The sequence below is a fragment of the Phaethon aethereus genome, assembly GCF_964289735.1.
Source record: "Phaethon aethereus genome assembly, chromosome: 4".
Classification (NCBI taxonomy): Eukaryota; Metazoa; Chordata; class Aves; order Phaethontiformes; family Phaethontidae; genus Phaethon; species Phaethon aethereus.
The window spans coordinates 17,827,273-17,845,662 of record NC_138578.1 but is presented as its reverse complement, the minus strand read 5'-3'; the positions used below and the strand labels follow the sequence as shown (position 1 = coordinate 17,845,662).

The window sequence follows — 18,390 nt, the reverse complement described above, 5'->3', positions numbered from 1 at the left end:
AAGCAACCACTCAGAATATCTTTGTAAAAGATCAGGGCTTCACTGTTCGTAATCATCGCAAGGGAGTAAATCCTGTGCTTATCTATGCGTGTTAGCCCCAGAGTGGGTTACACGTTTGTGCCACGTGATAATATAGTGTTGTTTCCTATTTTTGTAACTGATTTATTCAGATGCAGTACCCTAATTGCCTTAGTAAATCTTATGTTCTCTTCTCCAAAAGCTCTTGAGTGCTTCCTATTCTGTGAATTAGGAGACAAGTCAAATGACAAGATTGAAATGACTTGTCTGCCTGACTTGCATCTAAACTGTGTTCTAAATTTTAAATTCCTTGACCTTTTGTCATACCTTTTCCTAACGTTAAACAAAGTTTTCTAGAACATCTTTTTCCCAGCACTGGCTTCAAAGACAAATTAGGTTAGTATCTACAACTCTTCTAAGATGCTTGCTTGTGCTATTTGCAGTGATTTGAAGACCATGTGTTTGCAACCATTTCTGTCTCCTCTTACATGCATACTAATACTTGTTGATCATCACAGTTCTTGTGAATTGCATATACAACTGACACATCAAAGCACAGTATAAATGCTGCAAGCTGTTGAAACAGAGTGCAAAAATAAAGCAACAGTTGACTTTTAGGGCTTACAGAGCAAATCAGAAGGAAAAAATGTACAAGAAGTTTAGATATAAATTAAAAAACAAAATCACTAGTTTCTCCCGGTTTGAAGTGTGTTGTGCTGTCATTAACCAGACAGTATGCGTAGGCTTAAACTTTAATTTGAGGATTAAATGGGATGGTAATACCCAGCCTAATACTTAAAATGAAAGCTGTTTCAAGTGTACTTTTGTCTGTGTTCTCATAAACCTTTTTTGCATTTTGATCATGCAAGTTCAGTTCATGTTTCAGATGTTTTCTGAAACTTCATGACCTTCTCTGCATTCACTGAGTTTCACCATGTATTACATTACAATTATGCTAGCAATGTATTCATTTAGTATAAGTAAGCTAAAACCCCACCACTGGGAAAGTGTACTCTAATCCTAACACTTTCCTGAATTTCAGAGTTTGGCCTTTTTCTAGCTTCAGTGAAAAAGCTTGTTCAACCAACAAGCAAATTTTACATGGTTTAAAGTTCAGTAGTGTGTGTTTTGCACCTCTCTCTTAATGGAAAAGAATCTGTAACTTAAAAAGGTGAACCAGTGTTTACCATGACAAATGCCCCTTTGGAAGTGTGTAGTACTCTGACCTTTCAGTTTGTCTTTGGCTAATACTTGACATTCGGAAGCAATTGTGATCACGTTGACAAGGCTCAAGGAGATGCCATGCAGAAGTCCCTGGGCTAGAAGTATGTGAGTTAGCTGAAGTGTTAGAAGCAGTATACCTGCATTAACCTTCTGAAAGATACGTTAGCTTGACAGCACAAGATGCTAACACGATTGTGCAGCTTCACTGCCAGCTTGGTCAGCTTGATCAGTACATGACGCTGCGTTGTGAAATACAGTTATATCTTGTGGGATTTTGGTGTTTGGTGTTGTGTTTTCTTTTTTTAAATGCAAAATTTCATTTAAACTAATTTGACTGAGCCAACTGTCAGCTGTGCGGTTAACAGCCTGTGCTTCCATGGGTAATAGGTTCCAGATCCAGGCTGTCAGTCTGCATGCAAACAAGTGCTTGGAGGAACTGGGAGAGGAATTGCTGAATTTCAGAGAGGAGGGAGCTTCCTGCCTCCTTTTGGTGCACTGTGTGACGAGTTTCAAAAGGGATTTTCATTCACTGTCTTGGCCTCGGGATGTTGCTGATGCTTCTGGAGGAGAGAATTCTCTAACAACGTAGCAGGCATTTTAAATGGGGACAAAAAATGCAGGGGTGGGGCGGGGGGAGGTGGAAATGGTGGAGAAATCAGCAACACCTCCTGGTGTTATAAATACTTGCTTTTAGCCATATTTGTAGTAATAAATGGTTATGGTCTAACCGGTCATAGTTAGCTTTTCTGTGTGTCTCTGGGGAAGGACAAATACAAGCCACATACATCAGTATTATCACGGTTATGAATAATGATAGCCATTTGTGTGATTCCACAACTGAAATTAATTATGACTTTTATATATTATTTTTCACGTAGGGGAATTTAATAAAGACCTCCTGATAATTTTTTGTTCCTATCATAATTCTTCTGTATCTTTTCTACCTCTGGCTGAGAAGAAATCAAACAAATAAGAAGGGACCGTTCTTGGTATGCCTTTTGAAAAGCATCTGTTGGTTTATAGAGCTGGTTGGCTGAGATAGGTTTTGCCCACTCTTTTTTTCAATGGGGAGGATAGTATTGTCACAACCATGACCGGTGGAATATGTGAAAAAGTGAGGTAAACCAACCCATGAATTGATAGTTCATTAGCTGTTGAGTACCAGTGTGCATGCTCAAGGAAAAGGATATACCAATTACATGCACCGTGGGCAAATAAGCCCTTATTCAGCATGTGACGTTGTAACTACACTTCTTTGGGACCCGTGTTAGCTTAATTTAACTGTTTTCAGTTTCTCTACACTGTAGTATCATCTTTGGAAGTTTGTATTTTTAAGTCCAGATGTCCAGATGTTCTAACAACCATATGCTTGTGTCTTCTTCTAACAGCTAACTTTGGAGATCTTGCAAGCCAGGATGCTTTACTTCACCTTTCTAAGTTGTTCTACTATGAAGGCTGTGGAATTGCTCACAAGAGAAAAGATAAACATCTGTGTAAATGTTTTCACTCTTGGCATGTAATGTAGATGTCTAAACTTTTAACAACAAAAATGCAGCATTTGGTCTGTTTATCTACATACCATTCATGGTAAATTGCAGCAATTTTGCCTTAAAATACTGCTCTCAAATTTGCAGGTTATTATGGATATACTAAGAAATACTTTTTTAAGGGTGATCACTGCCCTTTATGGCAAGAGTAGCTAAGAATGCTCCAAGGCAAGTTTTCATAGTCACCTAAATCTTTTATTCCTAGCACCTAATGATAGACATTTCAGTTGAGAGTAGAGGCGAATTTCAAAGGAAATATAGCTTTCATTTTATAAAATACGTAACAGCTGTCTGACTTGTCCATTTAAACTACAAAATAACAGTTGTAGACTGAATGCAGAAATCACTGAAAGATGCAAAAGTGCTTGAGGTTTTTAGGTAAACATGCTGCTAATTCAGTCTTATTTTGGTAATCATTATATAAATTCAGGTAATGACTCATCAGGTAGTTGCGTCATTAGATTGCAAAATATTTTTCTTTGTTTACATGCTGCTTATGCAGAATATACCTTACCACAAAATTCTGTTTCATTAAGTTACACTATTACACAAATTTTCTCTTTTATCATTACTTATTACCTCATTGTTAAATACGGAGAAGTAGAAGGAGCAGAGGAAGGGGATTTTATTTTCCAGAAGTCTCCTGTGTCTCAGCTTCTCAGATTATTGATATCCTTTGTTCTAGAAGATCAGTCATCTTCAGTAAAGCAACTGAGTTAAATCTTTTTATTAAGATTATGTTTTCCAGAGTTCTTTTTCATTTTATACTGGTTCTGGTAATCAAGTAGAGAAATAAAGTACAATGCTAACTTCAGTTGTAACAATAATGAAGAATACATTGTCAGTGCACTTCTGGAACACACACAAAAAGAAAATCCAAAAAGGAAAAATGAGCTAGTACTTACAACATAAGTTGTAAACTGCTCCCTTTCTGAAGTATTTAATGTTTAAAACAAATTGAAAAATACATTAAATAAAACTATATGCATTTGCTTGGAACAGTTACTTAGCAAGTTAGAAACCACCAGTTATGTAAACACTTCTGATGTCCGTTTCATGCTTTTGAAATTTGTATTACCTCATGCAGAACTCGGGGTTTTCTGCTTAGTATATCTGCTGTCTTCCTCCTCCTCCTGGTATCTTCAGGGTAGCACTGAGTTCAATATCTTTCTAATAGCTTTTTATACTTTTTTTTCTCATCAGAGGTCTACCCGTGTGATCAATAGCGTTGCTGGTGAAAGTGTGTTTGGTAATTTACTTTTAAATACTAGTGGTTACTGAGAAACCTCAAAGATAAAGCCAGCACTTCGAGAGTTAATATGTTATTAGGAGGACAGGAAATCTGGCAACTATTGCAGAAACTAGACCTAATGGTGCACACAAACAATTTGTCAGTCTTGGTAAATGTGAATAGCTTTCCGCAAAGTGGCTGCTTTTGCTTTGTTTGAACAGCCTAAACTTTTCCTTTTTGGACTCTAAATCTTAAAAGTGAAATGTGATCCACATATTGAATCAAAATAATTTAATTCAAAACATATTTTGATTGGAACAAGGTTGACATGGAAAGAAACTCTAGAATAAAAAAAAAAGTTGAAAGGACTTTCTATCATATATTTAGCAGGAAAATTTGAAACAGTTCTAATTAGGCTGAAAAAACCAGCCTTCTTCATTGTAACTTACTGAGGTCATATATCAATGTTAAGGCAGCATTACCAACTTGTGTCTGAAAGCCTGCACATGCAAACATAATTCTAGTTGGTTGGTTTTGTTCGTTTGGGTTTTTTTTAAAATGTACGAGCATGCACATACTTCCAAGCCAGAATATGTACTTAGTTTAAAGTAGTTACCTGTTACTGCAGTTATGTTGGTGCTTGGTAGTGTTGAAGAAGAGTATTTTTCAAGTCAAAATTGTGTTTGTGCTAAAAATGTGTGAAATCCTAGTTCATGCTTTTATGTTCATATGCATTTTTCAAATGCAATGTAAAAAAAGAGACTCAATTATTTTAAGTGTTTCAGAGGAAATTCCTTACTTCAAAGAGGAATTAAAATATTTAGCCCATTAAAGGTAATGGGCAATTATTTGTACTTGAGATTTGTAATTTCTTACTTGCCAATGTAGTCCTGGGTTGTTGGTTTGTTGTTTTTTTTTTTTTAATTGAGTGAATTAGGAAAGATCATTCATGTATAAGAAGCAATTTTGGTTTCTCATCAAAGTTTCTGCTTTCATTTTAACTGTATAAAACATTTTATATAGGCTGGACTTCTTTTCTGTCCTTCAAATAAGAGTTACAAGCATGCTTTATGCTGTGCTTCGAGATTACTTTGCTTTAATCAGCATAGGAATAAGGCAAGCAACTCCGTGGTCTCTTTCTGAATAGCCTGATTATGAATAAATACCTATGCTGGTGAAAAGAAGTACAGTTAAGCTTTTCCTCTGATTTCAGCATTGGAATATCCCAATCTCAAGCACAGTATATATTCATTTTTAATGGACATCATTTTGTATGCTATATGTCATTACATAATCTAACCAGAAAGGAAAGTAGAGGGCAAAAGCCAATATTAGTCACTTTTAAAGATACAAATGTTGATTCCAAGGGTATAATATTGTTTGGGAAAATACATCATAATAAATGGTCAGAGTATTTATACTGGAAAAAGGAAAAATCTTTCCCAACCTGCTAGTTTTATATTTTTGTCGTTCTGACCATGTTTTACAAAATCATTTGTATCAGTATTAGACTGATGTTAGTCTTCGGTTGCTAACAGGAAATTACTCTCCTTTCATTCGTTTCAGAAAACAGGGCAGTAAAAGATGCACATAAAATAATGGATTTCAGAGTCGTTCATGAAGAAGTAGTTTTGACTGCACATATTTAGTGACATCAGATTGGCATTTGGAAAATATTTATGGATCAACTAAAATTTCCTTGTAAGATCAAAGCTTCAATTTGTTGATGCGTCTGAAGCGTTTCTATCTTGGGAATTGAGAAATGAAAGTTACTAATAGGTGTTTGTGTTTGACATCTGTATACTGTACTTTTTAGCATATCTCAAGTGTTTTAGTCTCTGCCTAATAGATCTCATTAAAGAAACAGATATCAGCCCCAAGACAGTTTGTCAAAGTTAATATGAGTCCCTGTGGACAGAATTGACAATTTGTGTGTGGCTTCACGTGACAGTCTTTTCATGGTCTTGTTTGATCCTTTAACAATTGGGCATTAGTCACTGATTTATTTTACAATAACTCAATAGGATTGAATATTACTGTATTATGCTGGACAGTTTAGAGGATTTTCTTGTTTTGCACATTTTCCTCAGAGCACACAGTAAATGATGTACTTGCTCTGCTGTGGGAGTGCTAACAATTGATTGGTTTGCTTTAAGAGCAGCATGGGAAGGATGTTAGTATCCCATCGCTGCATGCCGTATTTAACTTGAGCCTTAATGAGCACTGGCTGTCCTAGATGCTTAAGTAATCCTAAATGCTTAGCATTTGATACCGTTGGTTTAGTTTTGCAAGAGGTAAATGCTAACAGTAACATTTTTTTTAAAAAACCCTCCTTTTCAAAACTGGATAGTTACACAAATTGGAACTTTTTTAACTTCTCAAATTTTTTTGTTTTTTAAGGAGTACCCGTACTTAAATAGCATATACCAGTGTGGCTATAAACTGCATCACACAGGTACATTGTGCTATTTTCCTTGAAAGACTACTTCATTTTTTAATCATTATACAGACTGTTAACTATTGTTCCTCCATTGATTGTGTCATAGCATAAGCACTTCCCTCCAACCAAGAGCTTAACTCTGAACCTGAAATGACAGGCAGGCTTATTTAGCCTTTGAATTTGTGTGCTGTGTTTGGTCTGTCCTTAAGGGTCGTGGGTGTTGATGCTGACTGTAGTCATTTTTTATTTAGCCTTTTTATTTGTGATCTGGCAGATAAGAAAGAAGAGTTAAAATAGCTTAATATGAAAAAGAATTAAAAGAAAATTATCTGCTTTTGAATCTGTATCAATTACAAGTGCAAAACAATTCTAAACTTGGAAAAGAGAAGTAAATTCAGGATGGCTTCCAACCATTCCATGAAAGGGCAAAGAATGTGTTTTAGGTTTGCTTTTTTAGAGAAAAAACGTCAGGTTTGTATATCTGTTAATCTGAGGAGATTGCAGAGTGATGTTCCTTTAGTTATTCATGTCCAAATGCTTTGTGAGGGTAATATGACCCGTTACAAATCTAGCTTCTGAAGAAAAGGAAAATATGAACACGCTCTTCCCATACTACATACATTAAAAAAAAAAAAAAATCACAAGTTCTTAACACTATTTTTCCTGACATTAAATAGTTACAGGATAACGGTAAGTAAATGCTAGGGTTAAATTTTTTTTAGCAGGATAGAAAGAAAATTAATTCCTATCATTGTTATTTGCTGAGCCCTGTAGAATTTTATGGCTGCACATTGTAGCATTATGGACACTCATGAGACTCCTGACTGGTTTTATCTTATTAAACAATTCTGAAATCATTAATTTTTAATTGGCCCGCTTGTGGTTTTTTATAGTTTTAATTGTGTGTCTGTGTCGAAATGTTGGGGTTTTCTTAATTTAAAAAAAAAAAAAGTAAGAAAGAAAAAATCCTGTCTAAGCATATATGTTGTAAGGTATTTCCATATGATCATCCGAAGAGATACTATACTGTGTGGTAATTCATTTTAAAGAATGCTTTTAGCAATTCAGGAGCTTGGAATCCTAATAAAAATAATAAAAAAAGAATGATATGATGTTGAAGATATGTACAGGTCTTTTCTTGATTGAAAGTTCTAATTAAGTGAATTGAGGAAAATTAACTGAAATTAGCTGTCAGAAAGTCACATTTAAATGAGTGATGATCTGGTGTGGCAGTAAACATTTAAATGATATAAATTGCCATTTAAGTGTATGGTTTAATGTTTGTCATGCATTAATATGACATGAGACTGCAGTGACAATCAAGCAGCTTGCTCTAATTTGAACATATTTAGGGCTTTTGTGTGGAGTGCACCACACAAATTAAGACAATTGCTGTTTTTATGTGTCAATTTAAATGTTGTTTTCAGGCATCGGTTAATGAAACAAACCCATCATTTTTGTGTGCAAATTGCAGAGTGATTTCCTTGGTTTTTAGATTAATTTTAACTTCCTCTGTTTAAAATTAGGAATTTCCTTTTCAGGGAAAATGCCATTCGGTTTGTTAGATGAAGAGAATATCAGACTTTGTTATGTTGTTTCATTTGCTCATTCAAATAAGAAATATACTGAATCCTCTGTATAAAACAGAGAAAACAAATCCTGCTAGTGATTTAATCTAGGTGAATTAACTCTTTAGGTGACAATGATTTTTTAAATTATATCTTAATATATTTGTGCTGTATCTAACACATTATGGAGACATTCATTATTGCTTGGATGCTTTTGTCTGGGGGATTGGGTTGTAACTGGATAATTTCTTCAGAAAAGTGGCTTAATCATTGAGCATAGTACTGTTTCTGTATAGGTTTGTATAAGAGATATGTACAAGAAATGCATAAAAGTTATAGCAAGTTAATATTCCAGCATGTTAAGTAATTTGTACCTTTACATCTCTGGTTAGTTCAGTTTCTCCAAGTCTATCAGTCTTCTCTCTGTCTGTCAGAATCAGATTATCATGTTGTTATTATTCACTGTGCAGATCACGCAGAAAAGCACAATTTCATCATAAAAAGTTCATAAAAACATAGCCTGGCTGTCCATAAATGCATAAATACTTGCCACATACTGCTTTTTTTCTTATTCCCACTGTTACGGTTTTAAAAAGCAAGGTCTGGTCAGAGGGAAGTAGAGCAGGGCATGAGATTCTGGCATCTATCACAGGGCTCACCTTTTTTTTTTTTTTTATAGAATGTCTAAAATACTGTTATCAATTCTGTATTTGGACGTGTTAAGATAATTTTGTATGTATTACAAAAATGCTTGGGCTACTGCTAAATGATGACTATCTGACAAACTCAAGTTTATATATTTTATGTGTGCTTTCTCACAGGCATTAGAAAGTGAGTTTGTTTCCTGCCAGCTTCACCAGTGGATTGATCTGATATTTGGCTACAAACAGCAAGGGCCAGAGGCTGTTAGGTCCCTGAATGTATTCTACTATTTGACTTATGAAGGAGCTGTTAATTTAAGTTCAATAACGGATTCCGTATTGAGAGAGGTAAGTTTGTACTTTAAATATAGGAAAGGAAAATCTTTAACCACTGCAGCGTTGAAAGTGTGAAGACGCCACGTTGTTCAAGGCTACGGGCGAATGTTCAAATCTTTCGTTCTTTTGTGGTTTGGCTACAGGCCAGTCAAATGCAAGGTGCCTGAACCAGTTGCCACAGCGTGCAAAATTAAGAGAACAAGCATGCAAGTTGTTCTTAAACTTTGTGTACCTGGATTCAGCACAAACTGGATGCCAATATAAAAATAAATGTTCAAGGATTCCTTCAGTTGTTGAGGGCAGTCATTTTGTTCCCTAATACTGGATCTGAATGGCAGAAGACAGTAAGCAACCTTGATTTGGTTTGCACTTTTGAATTTACTTTTACAGTTTTAACAATTCTCTCTTAATGCAATCCTGCATATGTAGTACACATCAAACACCATAGTTTGGTAGTTTCCACTATTTTTATTTGGCTTGCTATCAAATTAATAATAATTTTCCTGTATTTTTCCTATGCAAAAGTAAACATTTAAACTTTGGAAAGATCAGTAGTCTCACTCAGACTCAGCACCATTCAGAAAAATCTATTTGCTAAAGTATCCCTTAGGATATTGTGGGTTTAAAGACTTATCCCTCCTCCACCTAAACAGCTGTTCAAAAAAAAAAAAAGGGCAGGGTGGGGTGAGTGATTAAAAGAGATTTTTGATCAGTTTTACATTCTCTGTTCAGACAGTACATTGGTATCAAGTATAGCTGCAAGTATATTAATTACAGAATAAATGTAATTTATTTTGTTATAAAGTATTCTGAGTCCTTGAGAACAAAGTAATGTGGATGATATCAACAATTTTATTTAAAAGGATATCTAGATGTATACCAACAGGGAATACATGTGTGAACTGAATGAAAACAAGAATGAATATGTTTCTGCTTACAAATACCAGGTTTGAAGTTCACTGTGGAATTCTAGGCTAATCCTAATTGAAGTTTTTGTTATTTATTGATTATTGAAAGGAGGTCTGAGAAGTAAGCAGTTACTATTTTCTCCTTACGTACTGGCCATCTGACTGTTTGGGACGTCTTAACAGTCTCTGTAGAAAAAGTTGCATCATAGCAACACTGTGGGTTGTGGATGGCTTGTGGGTGCAGTGGAAAGGTTTGGGGGGTGTGCAGGGCATGTAGGGTTACACAAGGACTGGCTTAAGTACCAAAAGTGATGGCTGGATGCCATCATTACGTGGGTTGCCGTCAGTCTGCAGACTGCATCTTGGTCCACTTTGAGCTAAAATACAGATGTTGCACATAAATACATTTGATTGAGCTAAGAAAAGAGATACTGGAGCACTTGGCTTTTAAGAAAAAATGTCATCATGTGGGTTTGAAACAGGTATTAACCCAAGGGTATTAGATGTTCACCCTGTCAGGTTTTCATTTCATTTATAATGTTTGTCCACTGTACACTGACAAGGAAATACTTTTACCTTGTAAGAGTATTTATTAGAGAAGTGCTAGGTTTAAGTGTGAGCTGAAAAATAGATGGGGCATTGTGTGTAATTGTTCTTGGTATTAAATGAACCATCATTGAAAAAACTAATAATTGAAGTAACAGTAATCAAAATAGTGGTCTGCCACACACAATTCTTATGTAGTTTTAAATTTTTCTAGAACACTTCTATTATCAGTTTAACTGTGATCTGTTCTACTTGTATCGTAGCCTGAAAAAATGTAATTTAAGATCAGGGAAGTTACAAATCTGTCTGTAAGTGTGCATCTGCTCAGTTAGAGATTTTAGTTACCAAATCTTCTGAATTTTTCATATTTTTGTTGTGCTTCACTACCATGTTTGTTACTTTTGAGTTGTTCTGTGCCGCCTGAGCTGAGTGGTGTATAAAAATGAAAACAGGAGAGGGAGAATAGCAGTGTTGTTGAGTTCATAATAATGAAGTAGCTTAGCAGCAGCAGAATTCAAAACACTACTGATGGTGTCAGAAATACATGCTGATGAATGCAGGCAGCAGAATGAATGGTGTCTTGTAGCACTTTTACTCTTGAGTTACTTGAAGATTGGTCCAATAGGATATTTTTATTTAGCATTTTTAAGCAGGTGAGTAAAACAATAAAAAGATTTCTGTTTAGTTAGGTATCCCTTGCTATTTACATGTATTTTGTAAAGCATATTTTTGCATTATGTAAATGTGTATATGTAATTTGAAATGGTACATATGATCAACTCTGATATGATATGACATGACAGTGCAAAGATTTAATGACTACTATCACCAATGGTGAGTTATTTTGTTTTTACTGATGAAATGAAAGTAGTAAAAAAATCTGTTTGTGTGTATATCTGTGTGCATAATCATTCTATATCTATGTGCTAAATGAATTTATCATGGACCTTTGACAGCCTCACCTTCTTCCTGCTTACTAATCCGTCTCCCTGAGGACCTGCGCTAACGTTCTGTACTGCCGAGCAGCTTCAGTCAGAATTTATTTCTCTTCGTCAGTCAGCTTCCCAGAAAATATCTCTTCTTTTCTCCACCAAATTCCTGGTTAGAGGCCAAATGAGTTTCTGATCTGGACAATTAACAGTATTTTTAGGCAGGCACGACACCTCAGATTTAGTATCTGTTTATTAGGCAACAATTAAACTGGAAATTTTACTCTGGATTTCTTGCTTTCAAAAAGGATGCTTTTGGCTTTCTTCTCTTGATAAGGTTCAGGGTTTGGGTCTTTAAATCTTGACAGTTGTAGCAGGAAAAATATTTTTATTTGCAAATCTAAAACAAGGAGAAGCTTCTGTATACTCTGAGAGTTGCAAGTTACTGAGGCTTTTAGGTATCATATGGAAATAATAGCATGTGCTTAAACCATGACAATTTCTCCACATAGATAGTCAATGCTAAGCCTGGACCACATCAGTAATGAGAAGCCTATGATGCATGTGTTTCTGAAGCATCTTCACAGATATATGTATGGATATTGGTGACCTAACTCATCAGGAGAGGCCACACACAGAATAATAGTGGAAGGAACTGAGGAGTGGAGGAGTTTAGGTTAATGCAGAATTTCCTTAGGTCTCCTAAATGGCTCCAACTGGCACCTTTATTTTTATAGGCAGTCAGGTTATATATATTACAAGAAGGAAGCACTCGTCTAGGAAGGAAAACTACTTGATTAAAACCATATTCCACCTTTCTTTTTTTTTTAAACTGAAAATGTAGAACTTTTACATCCTCTCCTACTGCTGTGAACAATTTTTTCCTGCCATTCTTTCTGCCTATGGGAATAAAGGAAGTAAAGTATTTTGAAAGGATCTGACTGCTATAATAGAAAACCTTAAACTAAAATGCAAACCATGGGCCACATGCTACCTTTTGGCAGATAAACCCTGGGGAGTGCAAAGCTTGCATAATTCAAAGGCAAATCTCAGGGGGAGGGGAGTAGATCAAGAGAGAAGGGTTTGAGTCGCAGCCAGTGGGGGAAGGGAGCTGCAAACAGGAGAAACAAGGCAAGAGATCCAGTATATCTGCTGGCATATCTGTGCACTACTCATCCCTGCAGAGACCATTCCTTCATCTTCATTCTCCTTTTTTTTCCCTTGAGCCATTTTCAAAGCATTGTCCTTGACTCTCATCCTTTTACTCACGTATCTTGCTGAAGGAGGTTACAACTGCAGAGGGAAGTTGCTGTTCAGTTGACAAGCAGTAAATATCACATCTCTTTCCAGTGGAAAATATGCCATTTACCAGCAGAGGTATGCTGTATGACTACCTTCTGTGGACTCGTTCTTGAACACCATGTTTTGGTCTGTGGAACTCCCCTCACGCGATCTGCTGTGGAGGGACCTTTTTGTTGCCTGTGTGGAAGAGGCATGGAGTCACAGTAGCACAGATAAATGTCATCCATCCGATCTGGAGAGACTTCACAGCACCTTCTTATCACAAATTCTGCTCTCTTTTTGCAATAGCTGCCCAAGAATGGCGGGGGAGGGGGGTAGGGGAGAAAAGAAGTAGAATTAGATCTAAGCCATTCACACAAGCAGCTGATTAAGAGGTGAAGCACAATCCGTGGAAAATAATTTGTATCTTGGTCTGATTTGTGGGTATTCCATTAGTCTTGGTCAGAAGAATAGAAATTCCTCTTGTCTTTGGTGCAGTGTAACAAGGGATGATCATGAATCTGGGCTGCACTCAGAGTTCCTAATTAAAAGTTCATTTCTCCACTGATACCCCTATGTAGCTAGCATAAACACTGGATAAACATAAAGAAAAGAGATGAAGTTAATAGTGGGAAAGTAAAATATTACTTGGAGAATACGTCATTGATTTACTACAGGAACCCCTGAAACTCAGGAAGCATGCTAAATTTTGTACCATGCTTATCAAAAAGCACCTAACCATATTCTTTAAATAATTTTTAAAAATCATCTGATATGATCTTTGTAGGCAGCGATTAAGGAAGACTGATGTTTTTTAAATCAGCAATAATAGTTCAAAAAATATGAGAATAAGTCACATCCAATTAATGCCCCACATACTTTCATTATGTGATTTGCTTTTAACCTTAGATGATTCAGTTGTCTTATACTTCTTCCTTTGAAGAGAAGGTGACTTTTTGTTACACGAAGGTAGTCTGTTTAACATTAGGAAGCACAGCTTTCTCTGTTCTATCGGCACCTTTCTTTCTACTGTTGATATTTTACTTCCATATGAACTGAGGAGTTTCAAAAACTGTGAAGAATCAGCTTGGACATAGTATTTGGTATGTTATTTGAATGTGCCACTTCTGATTATATAAAGGGAGGAAATAATTCTTTTATTTTCAGTTTTAAGGCATATGGGATAAATTATTTTATGGATAATAGCTTTTAAATGTTGCCCAAGATTAATATCTTTGGGTATGTTTTATGCATCTTAGACCTATCTCTTATGAGTCTAATTTTATTTTTAAATATTTACAGTTTGAGAGACTTCGGTGCTTTCCAAAAGAAGTTACAAGGATGTTTAGTTTACATGACCCCAGCTTCATGACAGCAGTAGCAGATCTGATATCTTATCCCAGAGAAAGCATTTTTGGCTGCTCTTTTAGCTGTGTTCATGGTGGGAGTTAATAGCATATTTCAGCTCTAACTCGGCTGGAGAACTCTGACAACAGTGAATCTTTCACAAAGTATAAACATGATTAGTATTTATAGCATAGTTAACATTTACTAAATAATTGGGAAAATGCTCAGTCTGTTTTTAGCAGGTTGGGCAACAGTCTTTGTTGTGGCTGCGATGAGTTTTAAAAAGTAGGATAAAGTGATTATAAAATACTGTCACAGAGCAGTAAATTTAGATGTGATGAATTCAGTAGGTAACGAATTCATGCAGGCAAAATTCAAAGTACAGTAGAAACAATCTTTGAATCATCTCTGGCCAGAAGTGTGTTGCACAGATGGCATGCTTGACATTGTACATACAGCATAGGAACAGTGTGAAAAGCCAAATAAATGTTAAGAATTGGTCTAGTTTTAATTGCAAATCTTTATTATACCATTATATGGAACCAGAACGAAGAAGAATGTATTTAAAGGAAGCATACCTTATTGCAGCCTTTTAGTACTTAAAGGGGGCTTATAAGAAAGATGGGGACAGACTTTTTAGCAGGGCCTGTTGCGATAGGACAAGGGGTAATGGTTTTAAACTAAAAGAGGGTAGATTTAGACTAGATGTAAGGAAGAAATTTTTCTTTCACAGTGTGGTGAAACACTGGCACAGGTTGCCTGTAGAGGTCGTAGATGCCCCATCCTTGGAAACATTCAGGGTCAGGTTGGACGAGGCTCTGAGCAACCTGGTCTAGTTGAAGATGTCCCTGCTCATTGCAAGGGGGTTGGACTAGATGACCTTAAAATGACCTTAAAAAGTCAACCCAAAGATTCTGTGAAAGATTCTATTCTAAAGAAGAGGTAGACCTGTGTCTACCAAACCTTCGTGTTGCAACCAAACCCATGTCCTGGTCTTTTCCCATGAAGGTATGCAGAATGGGATTGCATAATAAAGACAGGGCCTCCAATGCTTTTGTGGGTGGGCAGGTGCCACTACTACGTGAAATCAGCTTGACTGGCCATTGGGACTCTCCCATGAAAAGATGAAGTATTTTCTTCTGGTAAAAGCATTAAAATAACAGGAGCATCATTCCTGCCACCAGTTTGTATCATTTACTTATTAATTTTCATGTCTCAGCTCACACTGTGACCTGTTTGTGGTGTTGGAGTAAACAGGCAAAATGAGCATAAGCAAGTGTTTACTGTGATATCTGGGAGGTGTGGCAGTTCTTTGATTCCATTCAGCCCAGTTTGACATGATGTATGGGGGTTTATTGCCCTTTGTCTTAACTTACATATTTACTACAGCACTTAGACATAAAAGTATTCAGCTAGGTTTTGATTCAGAAAAATATTTGACCTGGATGTTCTCTTTTGTCCTTCATTACTGATTAGGTCCTAATTTTTCCTGGTGCTTCTGCTTCTCTATCCAGCAGGAAAAAGAGTTATATTTTAGAGTTAATTAAAGTAGGACTGAGATGCCTGATGTATCAGGGTTAAAAAAATAAAAATCAAACAACTTCTTTGGCTGGAAGTAGTAAAGCTTTTTGGAAGGAGGTAACTCATGTAAATTAGTTCTTGAGCTCCAAGTGCTTTTTTTCTCAGCCCTGATTGAAATTCAAAGGATAGAAATTTTCAGCGCAGTCAGTTCCCTCACCTCTTCCTGCTTGACCTGTCTTGTGGATCTATCAGAGCCAGAGAGGCCTTGAGACCCCCTTGGCTCTTTACATTTTCATTTGTGCCTGGCTGGTCAGTCTTAGATAACTGACATATTTTTTGGCCAGCAAAAGGTAAGCAAGGGCTGAAAAAAAGTGATGTTCATAATACTTCAAAAATAACTGTTTTTAATAGAAAGTGTTCCCATTTTTAACTTATTCTGTGTTTTCCATATGTGGAAAGGGTGAGATATGCTAGTGTATAATAGCTACAGTTATCATACACTAAATTATTCAGCCTTAAATCAAACACGAAGTGAACAGGCTACAAAAATGTCATTATTTTTTGTGTCATCAGCATGCTTCAGTTATTCGCAGGCTCTTTATGCAGTCCAAACAATATCTGTATTGACTTTCACAGTAATTGGGAAACTAAAAATTTTTGTTCAATGTCTTTTCATTATATTTGCTCATTGCAGCCTAGGATGTCTAGCTCATCAGTGTTCCTACTGTGTCTGCAGATGTGGTGTGGTTTTTACCTAGCAAACTCTGTTAGTTTGTATGTTAGTAACCATATATTAGTTATCAGTTTTATTTGATCAGTAGCTGCTTCTTGAGTGAGAAAGCTTGCAGTCATGCTGAAGGTGCTTTTTCTCAAGTGGTGTCCAAAAATCGAGTTTCAGTTAAGCGTTACATTTTATTAAATGATAACAAAAAGTTCATTCACTGCAGTAGAAGACTCTAAGATAATATTGTACCTATACTTTGAAAACAGCAAGTTTGATCTTGCAGGTAGTAGTTATGACTTAGTTTAAATAGCTTAGAAAAATGAGTTATTTGGTTTTTTTCACAATTGTTACAGATTCTGAAAGATGATCACGTGAGACAGTTTAAAGACTATTAAATGTTGGATTTTTACATCAGTGTATGAACCTCCTTCAGATTGAAATGTTTTATTTTAATGAAGCTTTTTTATTTACTAAATAGAGGTGGCATCAAAGTTGAAGAAATTCTGTGGAATGCTAACAGATTAGAACTGATAGTTTTTTTCCAGAGGAAAAAGTCTTATGTCAGAAAATTTGGAGTCAGCTAAGTAGCAAGTAGACTGTGTGAAGGTAGCAAGTTTTAAAGTTTATGTTCAGCTATTTAGAGGAGCGAATGAATAGTGCCAGAAATTGATGAATTTGTGGCAATGCCACTACTTTCTATGTGGTAATTACTGATTTTAAATGAAAGCAAAGACTTACTCTCTTGAAATCTTTAGCTGCCACAGCGGAGAGAGCCGTGAGGCAATTTTGGTTGTGGTGCTCAAATAAAATGGAGACTGTTACATTTTGAAAAACTAGCCCTAGAGCTGCTTAGGATTTTGCTTGTACTGAATCCAGTTTTATTTGCAGGTCTTTAAATTCATCTTAACTTTCTTTTTAGACTCTTTTCCCTTTTTACTTTGTTAGTCTCTTTGAAGTACTACCAGACCTGTTTTTCTAGTTCTCGTTTTTTTATCTGCTGCTTTCCAGTAGCCAAAGATTTAGGTGTTTTGAATGAGCACATCAGTGCTCCAGACAGAGATACTGTTTGAAATTATCCATGAACCCAGTGCCTCTGAACATTATTGAGTGACATTTGTTTCTGTTGGTTGTGTCTGCTCTGACTAACTGGTTTCTTTCAGATCGGCAGCTGGGATTACGCTGCAGTAGACGGACAGCTGCATGAACTGGAGATTGCAGCCAGGCCGTGCTATGCCTCTGCTTAATATGCCTGGAATGTATAATTCAGATTGGAGCAACTTGGCCCTGAACGGGATCTATTTGTATTCTCACAAACTGTGATTACTTCCTGGTGTACTTTGACTGCCATATAATTCTTGTACTGATTCGCCTGGACAAAAAAATTTTCATTTTTCTCACAGAAAATCTCTTAAGGTAGCTTAAGAGCTGGGATAGTGTTTTTGTTTTTAAGGGCGTAGTGGAAGGTATTCTGTGCTGTGCTCCCTTCTACACTTTTCTGTGATGTTAACAGATGAAAGTATTAGTCATATATTGAATTGCAAATAGCTTTGAGGAAAAAACCACAAAACTGTGTAGGGTAACCCCTCCCCCCTCTAGGTGTCTATAGTAGTTTGGATTTAATAAATAACAAGTGCTTGGACTAGTAACCAACTTCCAAACAGACAAATATGGTGTTCTGAGCAGACAGAAGGAACTGTAAGGAGGGGGGCAGAGGGGAAGGAAAAAAGAAAATCATTATAAAACAGATGTGTTTTTTGCAAGGAAGCTGTGAGGAAGAAAGGAAAAAGCCCCCATGCTTCATTTATATTTGATGGCTTTAATTTCTGCATTTTTATGTTGTGTTCTTGTGTAATGAGACATACCCATTTTTGTTACATATATCCCTAATGCACTGCAGCAGGCAAGGGTTGTGCGCTTTTTAGGTCATACCAACTTGCTTGGGTACCCTAATAATGTCCCCCTCTGCAGGTTGTTGACCGTATTTCTGGCCACGCTTCAGCTCTGAAGCTGTAAACCTACGTCACTTGAGTTGCAGTAGTAACTGCCTTAAACCTGCAGTAAACAGGCATCTTTTACGCTCCGCTTGATTAACAGAGGGTATATCACAAACATTTTGCAGGCGTGTTTAA

General features: G+C 36.2%; 1 protein-coding gene across 3 annotated transcripts in view; it reads left to right on the top strand.

Annotated features, from left to right (window-relative positions):
- Positions 1–18,390, top strand: part of LRBA (LPS responsive beige-like anchor protein) — a gene marked incomplete at its 3' end in the record, with an annotated part of 428,602 nt that overhangs the window by 360,112 nt on the left and 50,100 nt on the right. For all 3 annotated transcript variants that reach the window (XM_081999652.1, XM_081999651.1, XM_081999650.1), the window contains one exon: positions 8,850–9,017. In XM_081999652.1, the coding sequence (XP_081855778.1) occupies positions 8,850–9,017 (168 nt within the window). The remainder of the gene's footprint in view (positions 1–8,849; positions 9,018–18,390) is intronic.